Source organism: Corylus avellana, chromosome 10 (assembly GCF_965113065.1).
Source record: "Corylus avellana chromosome 10, dhCorAvel1.hap1.2, whole genome shotgun sequence".
Taxonomy (NCBI): domain Eukaryota; kingdom Viridiplantae; phylum Streptophyta; class Magnoliopsida; order Fagales; family Betulaceae; genus Corylus; species Corylus avellana.
This window is the reverse complement of record NC_142499.1, coordinates 15,468,504-15,483,911: the sequence shown is the minus strand read 5'-3', so window position 1 is coordinate 15,483,911 and position 15,408 is coordinate 15,468,504. Positions and strand designations below refer to the sequence as shown.

Here is a 15,408-nt window from a genome sequence, read left to right as displayed (position 1 = left end):
TCTTTTTTTTTGACAATTTTTAGGCTTTTTGGACCTTTAAAAGTGGTTTTAATTTTTTTACCAAATAAGTATTTTTTTTCTTCAAAATGACTTTTTTAGTGTTAAAATTACTTTTAGACCCCTCAAACACAATTCCATGTTTGGAATTGCGTTTCAGGGCATAAAAATGCTTTTAACACTTAAAAAATTCGTTTGAAAAAAAAAATACTCGTTTGGTAAAAAAAAAAAAAGAAAAAAAGCTCTTTTAAGGGTCCAAAAATCTAAAAATGGCCAAAACGTACTTTTGGTAAAAGCTTAAAAATGAAATTTTTGCCCAAAAGCTATTTTTGACTTAAAAACTTTATATTTCAAACGCAATCTCAAACATATTCTTAATCTTTAAGGACTTTGAACTCTTATGACTGAGCAACACCTGTGAATTTTCGACTTGGCCGAAAGCTTTCAAGGTTGGTCGGCTCCCAACTCGTGTCGGCTTGGTGTCAATAGGATAACATTAATGTTTTTGGAATTCCAACTTCAGGGTATAATACAAAAAATAAATAAAACAAGTGATAAATGTAGATTTTTTTTTTTTTTTTTTTTAAAGAAAATCCTACCTCTTTTTTCATTTCTCTAAAAAAAAAAAAAAAAAAAAAAAACTTTCCAACTCTCATTCTCTCACATTCCTCTTGCTGCCGCTTCTGCCGATTTGCAGCCTTCGAATATTGAATACGAGCAATTTTCAACAGGTAAATTCCTTAGATATGCCTCTTGTTCATGACCATTCTAACCTTTCCCCATCATAGGCATTGGACCAATCTTTTCTCTATCACCTTTGCTTCTCTTCTTCGTCTTCTTTTTCTTCTTCTAACTCTTCACGTTGTTGGACCAAGCCTGCTATAGGTTGTGCCTCGTCATCATTTTCCTCATGCACCTTCGGTCCCTCTTTTTCTCTCTCTTCTTCATTTTTTTTAACCCATTTTACGTTTTGGCATCTAATATTCAAAAAGTTATATTAAACCTCCCAAAAGTAAAAAAGTTGTGAAAAGTCAGACTTTTCAACTACTTTTTCTGTCATTTTTAACACAAAGTCAGTATAATGCGTCACATGTAACTTTTTAAGACAAACTTCGCAGATAATGTTTTGGTGGTAATTCGCCACCCCACGTGCTCGCCAAATGAAGGTGGCCGAGACACTTTCAAAACTTTTTGAGAGTGGTTTTGTGGTTACCACTATTTGATTATTGGAAGTTCCTCGACCATTCCTTCCCCCTCCCCCTTTTGTTTTGTTTATGTTTTTATTTTTAATGACACTTAATTCAGATGGTATTTTAAGAAGTTCAAGTTGTTAAAAGTCAAGTGCGACGTATATTACTGAAATTCCGTTCAAAAAGACGAAAAACTTGACTCTTATCAAAAACAAATTTGACTCGTCATTCATACTTTAGCCTTTTTAAATAAAAAAAATCATGGTTCCGTCCTTACTTAGAAAGATTATGAAACACCACAATCATTTTCTCAAATCTCAATTGAGAAACATTGGAGGTAACCGGCAATGAAGGAATTCCAAGAACCTATCTTTCATACTCATAAGCTGTTCAAGTAACTTAGAACATTTTTAAAAGAATAGTCAAATCTTTAATAATAGTCAAATCTGACTATTATGAGTGTTTCATCTCTAGTAGAATAGGCAACTAAACAGTAAAGAAGTTGATTAGCTTATTTACTATTCACACTATAAATTTTGTTTATTATTTTTCTTACTTTTTTTCTTTTACTCCCTCGCACCTCCTCTTCCTTTTGCATTTTCTCACACACAAAATAATATTTAGCAAAAATAAAGAGTAGAATAGAGAATAATTTGTTGGAGCGTGTAGGAAAAAATGAATAGTTAAAGTAAAAATTTATACTTTTTCAGTACCTATTTTGCCTACTTCAACTAGAGATGCTCTTAGTAGCAGCATGTCTACATTCACACAACCAAACCTACAATACATGGTAATGATAGAATTGGCTAAGAGGCATCAAAGTCAAGTCCCATGCAAAGAAACCAATCCAAAAGTGCCACAAGCCTCAAACAGCACAGTCAAGGTAGGATAATTGATCTTCACTATTCCTTCCCTTCTCAAACCTAAAAACAATTCAAACCCCCATCTTTGAAATTCTCCATCTTCATATACCCATCAATCATTGCCGTCCAAGTTACTACAACATCTCTCTCGGGCATTATATCAAACATATTTCTTGCATCAACTATCCTTTCCTCTTTGCAGTACCCATCAACCATAGAGCTCCAAGAAACCACCATACCCTCAAAATCCAACCCGCCTCTTCCAATTATTTTTCAACAAGACAAAAATATTCCTATAAATTAAAAAAAAAAAATTAAAATTGAAATTACAATGAAAAAATACATATATCCCTTCAAACTAACACCAAATTTGCAAGGTCCTCATAAACTAAAGATTGCATCAATGCCGCTCTCAAACTACTAAAAATTTGTAATATGTTCCATTTATTTCGCAAAAATACAAAAAATAACCCTAAATGTTTTTGGTAAAACAAAAATACCCTTATAAATTTGAAAAGAAAAAACTACAAATAAAAAAAAAAAAAAAAAAAAAAAAACTGAAAGAGGGGTGGCTAAGCCGCTCTTTGACCAAATGAGTACGGCTTAAATGCCCTTTTAGCCAAATAAAAAGTGGCTAAACCATCCATGAAGCTATGAGAATGGTCGAAACTATCCTCAAATGACTAGAGTTGGTTTGTCCACCTCTTTGGGCATATTTAGAGTGGCTGAACCATCTGAGGTCCTCAAGATCATTAAGGATGGTTCGTAAATTCTCTCAAATTTTTTAATTTCATTTTGGCCATTTTTTAGTTGTTTAAAGAGAAAAGATAATTAAGCCTAAAAAATATATACCATGCAAAAAATAATAAAATTGGGGCAACTGGGCATCAAGTAATATGGCTAACATCTTATCCAGTGATGCCCAAAGCTGCAGATGTTCATCACTGTCTAATCAATCACCTTTGTAGATTTTTGATTGCTTCTGCCATTCCCTTTCACTCATGTTTCTACAGTACTTGTAATGTAGATTTGTCGTGGCCCCCACTCCTCCTCTTACTATGCTTCATCCTCCGCCACGTGTACACAAAACCAAATCTACTGCTATTCTTTTAAAGGCTAATAATAATATAGTAAATATAGTACGTTTGTTAGCAGGGGTTGGGCTGTTTAAGAGATTATAACTAGTAATTATTGGCTACAATTACTAACTGCAACCGCTTATTTTTTAATATTCGTAATTGCAATTGTCTAAGGAATTAGCGGTTAGCGTTTATTCAATTCAATAACTGAGAGTTTTATAATCACTTTTTTATATGGGCTTTTAGACTTTTTAAGTGTTTTGAACATTTAATTAACCTATTTTTTAAGTTTATTTTAAAAAAATTTAGTCAAAATTTTCTTTTAAAACTACACCGTTTTGGTGTTTAACTTCAAAATTACATCATCTTGAACGTTATATATATATATATATATATATAAAGGTAGACAATTAGCAATTATTAATCATTTTTTCTTATTCCTAAAACTAGTAACTGCAACTAGCATAAGTGATTAAGAATTAGCGCAAGTAGAAGTTAGCATGGCGGTTATAACCGCTCGGTTTCAACACCCCTGTACACCTCCTATGCAGAGGAACAAGCTCACGGCGAAAAGGGGAAAAATAAATTCAAGTGTTATTTAGGATAAAATAAACTGCTTATTATAAAAGCGTTTATAATGCAATCATTCCTTTCCATATTTTCCTGTTTTAAGCAAGCTCTCTCTCTCTCTCCTTACTCCCTATCCTTTGATCGCCGGGACCCACCCTTCCCGATCAATTCGCCGGCATTCCGACTCGGATGACTCGCCATTCCGATCCAGTGAAGGTCAAAATCAAAATCTACGCCACAATAAGTTGCTCAGATCCATTCCCTCTTCATTTCGAACACGAAGATTAGGCGGAAGAAGCCTCGCCAATTGATTGGAAAGCAGTACATGAGAGGGCAATGATTGTGTGTATGCTGATTCATCGTTTCGCTCAATTAACGTTCAATCACGGCCTCGCTTCGATTTGATCCCTGCAGCTCAACCACTGGTCTTAGGGTTAGGGTTTGTTGCATCGGGGAAGGAATGTTGAAGAAGATCATAAAGGGAGGGCACCGAAAGCCCTCCAAGTCCGACCCGAACGAATATGGTTACGGTCCGCCCGGGACCCGCAACTCCGGGTCGGTCTCCACCGTCAATGTGGTCGTCAACCACGCGTCCCGTGCCGGCCCGGGCGCATCGGGCCCCAATACGGGCGCTCCCGCCACGATTTCGGCGATGGCCCCGCCGTCCGGAACCGTCGATCCTTTGCCGTTGTTCCGCGAGGTGCCCGTCTCGGAACGCCAGGGCATGTTCATCCGGAAGCTTCAGATTTGCTGCTTCCAGTTCGACTTCACAGACACGCTGAAATCGGCCCGAGAGAAGGAAATCAAGCGGCAAACGCTCTTGGAATTGGTGGATTTCATACAGTCCGGGTCGGGCAAGATCACCGAGACGTGCCAGGAGGAGATGATACGAATGATATCGGCGAACATTTTCCGGTGCCTGCCTCCAGCTTCCCACGAGAATACCGGCCAGGAAACCACCGATCCCGAGGAGGAGGAACCGTATTTGGAGCCGTCGTGGCCGCATTTGCAGCTCGTGTATGAGCTCCTCCTGAGATACGTGGTGTCGTCCGATACCGATACGAAGGTCGCCAAGCGGTACATCGACCACTCGTTCGTGCTGAAACTTCTGGATTTGTTCGACTCGGAGGATCCTCGGGAGAGGGAGTACTTGAAGACGATTCTGCACCGCATATACGGGAAGTTCATGGTGCACCGCCCGTTCATCCGAAAGGCCATCAACAACATATTCTATCGATTTATATACGAGACGGACCGGCATAGCGGTATCGGCGAGCTGCTGGAGATTCTGGGGAGTATAATAAATGGGTTTGCGCTGCCGATGAAGGAGGAGCACAAGTTGTTTCTGGTTCGGGCGCTGATACCGCTGCATAAGCCGAAGCCAATCGCAATGTACCATCAGCAACTGTCGTACTGCATTACCCAGTTCGCGGAGAAGGATTACAAGCTGGCTGATACGGTGATAAGGGGGTTGTTGAAGTACTGGCCTGTCACCAATTGCCAGAAGGAAGTTCTCTTCCTTGGAGAGCTTGAGGAGGTGCTGGAGGCTACACAGTCCGCCGAGTTTCAGCGCTGCATGGTTCCTCTTTTCAGACAGATTGGTCGCTGCCTCAATAGCTATCATTTTCAGGTTTACGAAGCCATGCCATTTATCTCTAGCTTTTTCTTACTGCTCACTGAGTTTTTTTTTTCCCTTTCCGTTATTCTTTCATTCATATAGCAGTTTTGGTGTTTGAGGGAGGTGCTGGAAGCTGGAATGTGCTCTATTTTTTTTTTTATATCCTCCAATCGCTATTAAAATAAAGTCACTGACTCGGCAAGTATTTTATCCTGACACGAAACTGCTGTTGACGAAATGAGCCACTTCAAGTAGGTTCATTGCTCCTAGAATACGGTTAATCTGGCATGGGCTTTATGAGCTCTCAGTAATTTACCGGATAAATGGGTTACTACTGCCTTTTTAGCAATCTCCCTTTTTAGGAACACTGTAACGACCACCGCACTGTATCGTGCCCTGCTTTATCTACAAAAGGGACTGCCTTGACTCTGCATTGAGTCAATTCTTACATTTTCTTTTACCATTTGCAATCTTCATTCTTTGCCTTCCTTTTCGCTTCTTTCTTGCTTCATTTTAGGGTTAAGAGAGACATCTGAGATGACCCTAGCATGCCAATGTGAATCAGATATATTCAGTGATTAGTAATTTACTTTTTCTTTTATAAGTAATTCATCTTATTAGAAAACACAGAGTGCAAGTCACCAAGTAAACATGAAGTATACAAGATGGAGACCCCCAATTCGAGAGAAGTAGAAGAACATGAATCCAAAAACTCTAAGAGACTAGAATAATGAGAACTATTGTTAGCCGTTACCCAAACATAAAGAAATTATAACAAATAGCTTTTAACTCTAACACCGATCTCACAATCTTTGAAATTCCAAGCATTACGCTCCCTTCAAATACACCACATTGAGCACAAAAGAGCCAACCTCTAGGCTTCTAAATTACGACGGCTTTCAAACTAACTTCTCCAACTAGCCAGCAACTTTACCACCGTGGCATGGCTATTCTAAACAAAAAAGATGGTAAATCAAAACCCACAAAGTTTTAGCCACTTCACATTGGAGCAAAAGATGATCTATGGTCTTCCCGCTCTTCTTGCACATGCAACATCAATCCATCAATATAATGTGCCTCTTTATGAAGTTATTCAAAATTAAGATCTTTCCTAACGCTGCCGTCCACACGAAGATTGCCATGCTCAAAGGAGCATTATTCTCCAAATACTCTTCTAAGAATATGAAGCTCTAGTGGAGGCAAAGATCTGACCTCGAGTGTTTGCCTTTTAGTAGGGATCCAATGGATTTTATCCCTGGTATTTCATCTCAACCTACGAGAGTACAAAAGACTAAAGAACAAAGTGACCTACTCCACCTCCCAATCATGCACTGGTTTAGTAAAAAAAGTATTCCACTGAAGAATATCCTCAAAAAACTGCACACAATCCACCATTGAAGCCTACTTGCATCAATCAAAACTAAACAACTTTGGAAAAGCTACCTTCAAAATACGACTTATCCAAAAAAAACTACCTTTAAAATTTGGTCCCCACCCTACAAATCATGCCAAAATATGATATTTATTGGAGGAATTTAGCCTTTTTGTGGGGATTTCTTGCGATGGGTTTGAGGGGAAGCTATCAGCTCTTTTCGCCGATATCATAGCCAGCAATGCCGATAAGGATGAGGGATGCGAACCTACCACGGGCAAAAAAGGTATGAGAGAATTGAATAATTTGTTTTGTTCCATTAATTATGATGTCCATAGCGGGAGTGCTTCCCGCAAGAGGATTACAGGGAGGGCTCACAGAGATCATTTATGAAGCCTAAATTGATTTCATGGAACGTAAGAGGGCTGAATGAGATTGACAAGAGGTCGAGGGTTAAGAATCTCCTTAGACAGCGGAAGGCGGATATTATTTGTTTGCAAGAAACCAAGTTGGAATCTATTTCCAGCAGCATGGTTAGGAGCTTATGGGGCTGCCTTCATGCTGATTGGTGCTATGTTCCATCCAATGGGACCTCAGGAGGTATCTTGTTGATGTGGGATAGGAGGGTTGTGGAGAAGATTGAAGTTTGCACGGGGGAGTTTGTGGCTGCCTGTTCTTTTGGAAGCATCGATGATGACTTTGTTTGGGCTGTCGCAGGGGTGTACAGCCCTAATCTTGATGTTGATAGAAGATTCCTTTGGGAGGAGTTGGCTGGTCTTATTAGTTGGTGGGACTTGCCTGGTGTTTCGGCGGCGACTTCAATGTCACCCGTTTCCCTAGTGAAAGATCTAGGAACGCTCGCCATAGTCCTTCAATGCTCAACCGTTTTATTGTGTCTCCATAATGGGAAGTCAAGTATCCCAATCTTCTTCAGAAGAGGCTTACTAGATTATGTTCCGATCACTTCCCTATTTTGCTTGATTGTGGTTGTATTCAAGATGGGAAAAAGATCGTTCAAATTCGAGAATATGTGGCTGAAGGTTGATGGCTTTGTGGACCTCGTAAGAAGTTGGTGGCTGCCCTATCATTTTATAGGCAACCCTAGCTACATATTGGGCAAAAAATTGAATTCTCTCAAGGTCGACATCAAAATATGGAACGAACAGGTCTTCGGCAATGTGGAATCTCTTAACAAAGCTAGAGTGGTTGAGCTGAATGCTTTTGACAAGTTGGAAGGAGTCAGAGCTCTAGACACTGAAGAAAAGGCGAGGAAGAGCCAAATTGTTAGTGAGCTAGAACTTTCTTTGTTGCAAGAGGAAATCAGTTGGAGACAAAAGTCTAGAGTCCTTTAGCTCGAAGAGGGTGATAAATGCACTAAGTTCTTCCATCGGGTTGCTAACTCGAATCGAAGAACTAATTCCATTGAGTCCTTGTCAGTCAATGGTTCCATTTCTTCTAACCAAACCGCTATCAAGAATCATGTTGTCCAATACTACGAGTCTTTGTTCTCAGAGCAACACCATTGGAGACCAAGATTGGATAACCTAGCTTTCGATTCTTTGGATGCGAACAAAGCTTCTCTTCTTGAGCTCCCGTTTGAAGAAAGGGAGGTTTTCGAGGTGGTTATAGGTATGCATAGAGATAAAGCCCCAGGCCCGGATGGGTTCTCTATGGCTTTCTTCCAAGATTGTTGGGATGTGCTTAAAGTTAACATTATGGGAGTTTTTTCAGATTTTCATGATCACGACAAGTTCAAGAAAAGCCTTAATGCCACCTTTATAACCCTGATTCCGAAGAAGCCTAGGGCTTCGGATCTCAAGGACTTTCACCCCATTAGTCTTGTGAGTGAGGTTTATAAGATCATCGCAAAAGTTCTTGCCAACAGGATGAGAAGGTCTATGGCGAAGATCATCTCTAAGCCTCAAAACACCTTTGTCAAAGGTAGGCAAATTTTGGATTCGGTTCTTATTGCTAATGAATGCTTGGATAGCCACATCAAGTTCGGTGACCCATGGGTGCTTTGGAAGTTGGATATTGAGAAAGCCTATGACCACATCAACTAGAAGTTTTTGCTTTGCTTAAAAGATGTGGGTTTGGGGAGAAATGGTGCTCTTGGATAGCTCATTGCATCTCGTCAGTGTGCTTTTTCGTATTGATTAACGGCTCTTCTTTCAAATTCTTTGGCAGCTCTTATGGGGCCAGACAGGGAGATCCTCTGTCCTCTTTTTTGTTCGTCATTGTTATGGAGGCTTTTAGTAGAATGATTTCTGCTACACACATCACGGTTTGCTCTCAGGTTTTGTTGTGGGGTCAAGACCTTCCAAGATAATTAACATTTCTTACTTTTTGTGGACGATACTTTGGTTTTTTGTGGGGCTAATGTTGACCATATGTTCTCCCTACGGGCATTGCTCATTTGCTTCAAAGTCATATCGGGTTTAAAGGTGAATATGACCAAGTCAGCTTTGGTTCCAGTGGGCAATGTGGATAATGCGGTTGAGCTGGCTAGAACTCTAGGATGTGTGACGTCCTCTCTTCCTTAGAAGTATCTTGGCCTTCCCCTTGGGGCTCATTTTAAGGCTAAGGCAACATGGGACGGCATTGTGGAAAAAGTCGAGCGTCGGTTGACTAGCTGGAAAAGAATGTATTTGTCTAAGGGTGGTAGGGTTACCCTTATCAAAAGCATTCTTTCTAACTTACGTACTTTTTGTCTCTTTTTCCCATTCCCGCCGCAGTGGCAAATCATATCGAGAAGCTTCAACGTGATTTCCTATGGGGTGGATTAGGTGAAGAATTTAAATTTCACTTGATTAAGTGGTCCAAAGTTTGCTCTCCTATCTCCGAGGGAGGCCTAGGGATTCGCAATTTGCATTCGTTAAACCAAGCCCTTCTTGGGAAATGGTTGTGGCGTTATGCGAATAAAAGCGAGGCTTGGTGGAAAGCCGTTGTGGATGCCAAATATGGATGCAGTTGGGGCGGGTGGTGTTCTATGGACCCCAGGGATGTATGGGGTGGGCCTCTGGAAGTGTATTAGAAGGGGCTGGAGATTCTTTTCGAGTCATACTAGATTTGATCGGGGAGACAGTTTGAAGATCAGATTTTGGGATGATGTGTGGTGCGGCGAGACTAGTCTCAAGGTAGCTTTTCCCGCTCTTTATAGCATTGCCTCTGTGAAGGATGCGATTGTGGCTACTAATATGGATCTTTCGAGTGGCACCCTTCAATGGAATAGTAGTTTTGTTCAGTTGATTCATGATTGGGAAGTGGATACGTTGGCCTCCTTCTATTCTTTGCTTTATTCCCTTAGAGTAAGAAGAGAAGGGGAGGATAAGTTTTGGTGGACCCCGTCTCGCAAAGGGACTTTTGATGTTAAATCTTTCTACAAGATCATCGCATACAAAGACAATCCCTCTTTCCCTTGAAAGAGTATCTGGCGGACTAAGGCTCCCCCAAAGTTGCCTTCTTTGTTTGGTTGGCGTCTTCGGGGAAGATTTTAACATTGGATAACCTTAGGAGAAGACAAGTCATCGTGGTTAATCAGTTCTGCCTTTGTAAATTGGATGGGGAATCCGTTGATCATCTTCTTGTCTACTACGAGGTGGCTCGAGCCTTATGGATCACAATATTGAGTCGATTTGGGCTTTCCTGGGTTATGCCTAACAATGTGGTGGATTTAATGGCTTGATGGTGGTTTGAGGGTAATTCAAGAAGTGCGGTTGCCTGGAAGATGGCGCCTCTTTGCCTTATGTGGTGCATATGGAGGGAAAGAAACAATAGGAATTTCGATAATCTTAAGAGGACCTTGGAGGAGCTCAAGTCCTATTTCTTTTTTTTCCCTCTTCACTTGGACATCTGCTTATTTAGTTCCTTTAGTTATTAGCTATTCAGATTTTCTTGCTCTATTTTCTCCCTTGTCTTAGGCGTTCTCTCGTATACTTCATGTGTACTAGGGTTGTGCCCCTCTGCGCTTTTTGATATATACAACATTACTTTTCATAAAAAAAATAAAAAAAAGATATTGGAACCATTTCCCACCTCATATCTAGTAAACCTAGAGAAGCCTTTTTGCCCTCTCCTAATGTTTTTCCATACCCCAACCCTAAAAGAACCAACCTCTTTGGAGCGCCACCCACCTCGCATGTTGTCATATTTAACTTCTACCATTGATCTCTACAAGGCCTCCTTTTTTGTTGCAAAATGCCATAGCCATTTCCAAAGAGAGCTTAGTGAAAAATAATTAGGTTTCTAACCCCTAAATCACTTGTGGAATGCGGAGTACAAATCTTAGACCAACTGGCCAAATGTAATTTAAACTCATCACTGATTTCACCCCATAAAAGACCAACTGGCCAAATTTAATTTAAACTCATCACTGATTTCACCCCATAAAAGCTCTCGCTGGAGTTTCTCAATATGGTTAGCAACACCAACGAGAATGGGAAAAAATGACAAATAATACGTGGGCAAGTTAGAAGAGTGGAAGCTTTTAGTCAATGTCAACCTACCACCCTTTGACAAGTAAAGCATCTTCCAACTAGCCAGATGGCGTTCCATTTTCTTGATAATACTACCCCATATCGATTTAGCCTTATACCAAGCATCATAAATCTAGATGGAATTTACTTGTATTCTATCAATTGTAAATGCATTTTTATAGTATTTTATTCTTTTGTATGTTTTGACTAGTCAAAATTTTTACTCCTGAACCATTGTGAGTATGCTACTGATCTCTGGCACTTGGATCTTAACATATTCGGGGTTTCTTGGATGATGTAGTAACATCCTAGAGCTACTTCATTGCTGGAAATTTCAAGGGTGGGGACACCCCAAAGAGGCAATATAGAAAGTTATCCCTGCTCTCTTAATGTGGAGCATTTAGGGAGAAAGGAATCGGCGCCTTTTTAAGGAAAGCGAGTCTAATGACCATTCTCGTAATCCTCGTTTCTAAGATCTCCTTTGGATTGGGTTATTTTACATGTTTCAAATTTTGACTCGGTGAATCTGGTGGATCTGATTTGTTTTTTAGATTGCAGTAGTCTTTAGGGTGTTTGGCTCTCTTGTATACTCTTCGTGTACAAGGGCTTTGCCCTTTTCATTCAATAATAATATTATTTGTCATAAAACAAAACTAGTTGAATTTTTTTGAATATGTAGTGGTTTATGGATCGACTTCATGTCAAAAAATGGCCAAGTTTTGTTCACTGAGTTGTTTCATGAACCCATCACAGTACCTTGGCAATCTAGGTCCGAGTTTATAGACTTGTTCTTACTTGATTCTTTCTTTTAAATGGCCATGTTGGAACACCTGTGAAGGTATTTGGGGAGTGCTTCATGGTTATTTATTTGGAGAGAATTTGATAGAGATAAGATGATGCAGCTGTGAAAAAAGATTAAGCTGCTGTGTTTAAAGCTAATTTTAGTTTTGGCAACTTGAAACTTTTTATGTGTGGGATTCATGTGTAACATTGAATTGAGATGAGTTTTACACGGTTTTGAATGTCAAGTATGAGAAGTCAAGGGTATACGTTCAAAATGATAGGTAAATGAAATACCAACCAACTGGAAGGAAATCTTACCTAGTTTGCCATGCTGATTGTTGAGTTGTCAATAAATAGCTGAACAGGTCTTAATTACTTCACATCATCCAACTTTTGAAACGTGTGTATATGCGTGCACAAGAGGGAGGTATCTTACATGGTGGTTGGTGAGTTGTGAGTTGTCAATCGATAGGTGAACAGGTCTTAATTACTTTATGTCATTTGATCTTGGGAACATGCTCACTAATGCTTGCTTGGTTGAAACTTTACTGGCAATATTTTCTTTTCTTATATCATGCTCTCATGGTAAGTTAATGGTCCAATTGATCGATGCAGTAAGATTGTTCGAAGTAGTTCAAAGTGTTTCAAATTATCCATCGCCGTGCTTTCTATCTCAACTCAAGTCAAGAATGGAGTCTGGGGCTCTCACCTCTAAGTTGAGGTTCTCCTTAGTGACTGTTCTCTGCTACTTATGGCCATTGCTTGATCTCAACTCATCTTGTTTTTGATTTAGTTCTACCTCTATTTTCTTTTTCCTTTCTTATTGGTGAAATATGTTGATTGATCATGAGCAATGAAAACTAATATTATAGCAACCTTAATTCATCAAATATTTTGTGGTTTCTCTTTATGTCACTATATAAAGGGTTGGTGAGAATATTGTTTTATATCTTGACCTAAGTGTCATAGTCTGCAAGTTTATATGGACTAAGTAGCAAACTCGTGGACCATGACAGATAGCCAACAGATTTAGTTATATCTCCAATGCCCTCTATATTCCACTCTCCATCATTAATCTTGGTAACAAAAGTAAGAGAAAGAAAATCTACCTTCATCACTATTGCAACTTGATACTATCCATTTAAAAGGGGCCTTTTTCGTACAGTAACTTATTCCTGGAATTCCTTTTTAGGCTCCATCGATGTCAGCTGTTAATAATAAATCCTGTGAAATTTTGATCTACAATAAGCTCGGGATCATTCAGCGTAGAACTTACATTTTTGTCTTTCAACATATTTTTCTTGAAACATCCTTTGCTCAAAAAAAAAAGAGTGCTTTGTTGAAGTTGTGTCCATAATCTGGAAGTTACAGTCACATTGCAAAATGTTAGCCAGATGGAGTGTTAGAATTGCCCACAAGAAGCGGGGGGTGGGGTTGTGGAAGGGATGGGGGATAAGATCGCATATGGTCATGCTGTCAATGCATTATTGTGCAGATATGTGTGTTCTGCATGCTTGCTTGGTACTGCACTTATGTACAGTTAAAGAACAATTCTTTAGGAGAGACTTGATATGATCATCACGTGGAATTATTTAGTGGGTTTTTATAATGTATGGTGACCTTCGTCCTGAATGTTTGTTCTTGACAACAAAATATGTATTGATGTTATTGAGGTTGCTCTGTAAAGGTGGAAAGATTGTTTCTTTTGTCATAAGATTGCCCTCTTAACCCTTTTCATTTACCACCATTTTTGGATTGGCCTAGGAAGCATTTTAACACTGTTATACACTCTTTTCTTTTGAAGTTTTTGCTTAGGCGCATTTTTATTGCAGGTTGCAGAACGAGCCCTCTTTTTGTGGAATAATGAGCACATTGTGAGCTTAATCGCCCAGAATCGGAGTGTCATACTACCAATTATCTTTGAGGCATTGGAGAAGAATATCCAGAGTCACTGGAACCAGGCGGTTCACGGGCTGACGGTCAACGTTCGGAAAATGTTCTTGGAAATGGATGTGGAGTTGTTTGAAGAGTGCCAAAGGGAGTATGCAGAGAGAGAGGCTAGGGCCAGAGAGTTGGAAGAAAACCGGGAGTTAACATGGAAAAAACTGGCAGATGTAGCAGCGCAGAGAGGGGGAGAGGATATGGTTACAGTGTGATCAGGATGGAAGATAATCTGCTCCCTCCATTTTGGTGGTATTCTTTTTCAGATATTTTTTTTTCTTCTTATTTTTATTTTTTTGATCTCAATCCGATCGAAGAAGCAGCCATAAATGTAATTTAAATGTATGGAATTTGTTAGGCATATGATGTTGTTAAAGAATGTTTTGTGAAATATATTTGTATTCTTTTTCACCTTTTCTGGTTCCTCTCTATAAAGAGAAAGAAGTATGAATCTTTTTGTTTGTACTAGCATGTATAGGACTTAATTGTCTTTCAAATTAGTTTCGTGAAATTATTCAAATTCCCTCGGTTGTTTGTTAAATTCGGAAGATGCAGCCTTTTGGGGGAAAAAAAATATATATATATATATATATATAAGAATTTTGGATGAAAAGCTTGATTTGCAAAAAAGCATCTTGCGCCCCGCTTTCAAAATACGCTTCGAGGCATTTTTCTTTTTTAAAAAAACGCCTTTTGCCCTCAGCTACCAAATGCCAAATGAATAACGTTAAACATATTTTTTTCACTCATAGGTGACTTTTAAAATATTGAATTAAAATTTAATAAAAAATTATTTTATATTCAATGGTGATATTAAAAGTTATTTATGGGTGTTAAGGAGTGAGAATAAGTGTAGTTTTATTCGATGCCAATTGATTACCATATCGGCTTTGAAGAAAAGATTTATTCTAAATTGGGTTGGAAAAACTTTTTTTAATCTAGTCTATAAAAATGACATATATCTCTTAGCATGATAGAAACAAGTGATATTAAGCTGCACATACATTTTTAATAAAGTTTTTTTCAACTTTATCATTGATATTAAAAAAGCATGTATTTTTCATATGTTCAAGAGACACAACAGAGCCCATTATTATTCCCATATCTCTTTATTCTCTGTGCGGAGGCGCTGGCCTCTTGCCTTCACCATGTAGAAAGAACGGGTTTTTTAGCTACGATTCCAACCTCACCTTCACCATGTAGAAAGAACAGGTTTTTTAGCTGTTGTTCCAACCTCCAAAAAGGGCCCACAGATAAATCATTTACTTTTTGTTGATGATGATAGCTTATTTTTTTGCAAGGTAAAATGTCTTAAAATGGCACATGTTGATTGAGCTATTGGAACGCTATGAGAAAGCTTTGGGACGAAAATTACACAAAGAAAAAGCATTAATTTTCTTTAGCAGGAACACAATGACGAGTACATTAATATATATAATTGAACACAACTCTAACCCAAAAACCTAAGCTAATGAGCTAAGGTCCACTTAAGTATATTAACTACTATTTTCTTTTATATT

At 38.9% G+C, this 15,408-nt stretch overlaps 1 protein-coding gene across 2 annotated transcripts; it reads left to right on the top strand.

The window, feature by feature from the left end:
- Positions 1 to 3,685: 3,685 nt before the first annotated feature.
- On the top strand, positions 3,686 to 14,341 carry LOC132191331 (serine/threonine protein phosphatase 2A 57 kDa regulatory subunit B' beta isoform). Of its 2 annotated transcripts, none has more exons than XM_059606286.2 (2): positions 3,686 to 5,329; positions 13,787 to 13,917. In XM_059606286.2, exons 1-2 carry the CDS (start codon positions 4,160 to 4,162, stop codon positions 13,823 to 13,825), a joined length of 1,209 nt encoding a protein of 402 aa, XP_059462269.2. In that variant the 5' UTR covers positions 3,686 to 4,159; the 3' UTR covers positions 13,826 to 13,917. The 2 variants fall into 2 exon arrangements, with proteins under 2 accessions (XP_059462269.2, XP_059462268.2); XM_059606285.2 differs by having other exon boundaries at positions 3,693 to 5,329; positions 13,780 to 14,341.
- Positions 14,342 to 15,408: the final 1,067 nt, after the last annotated feature.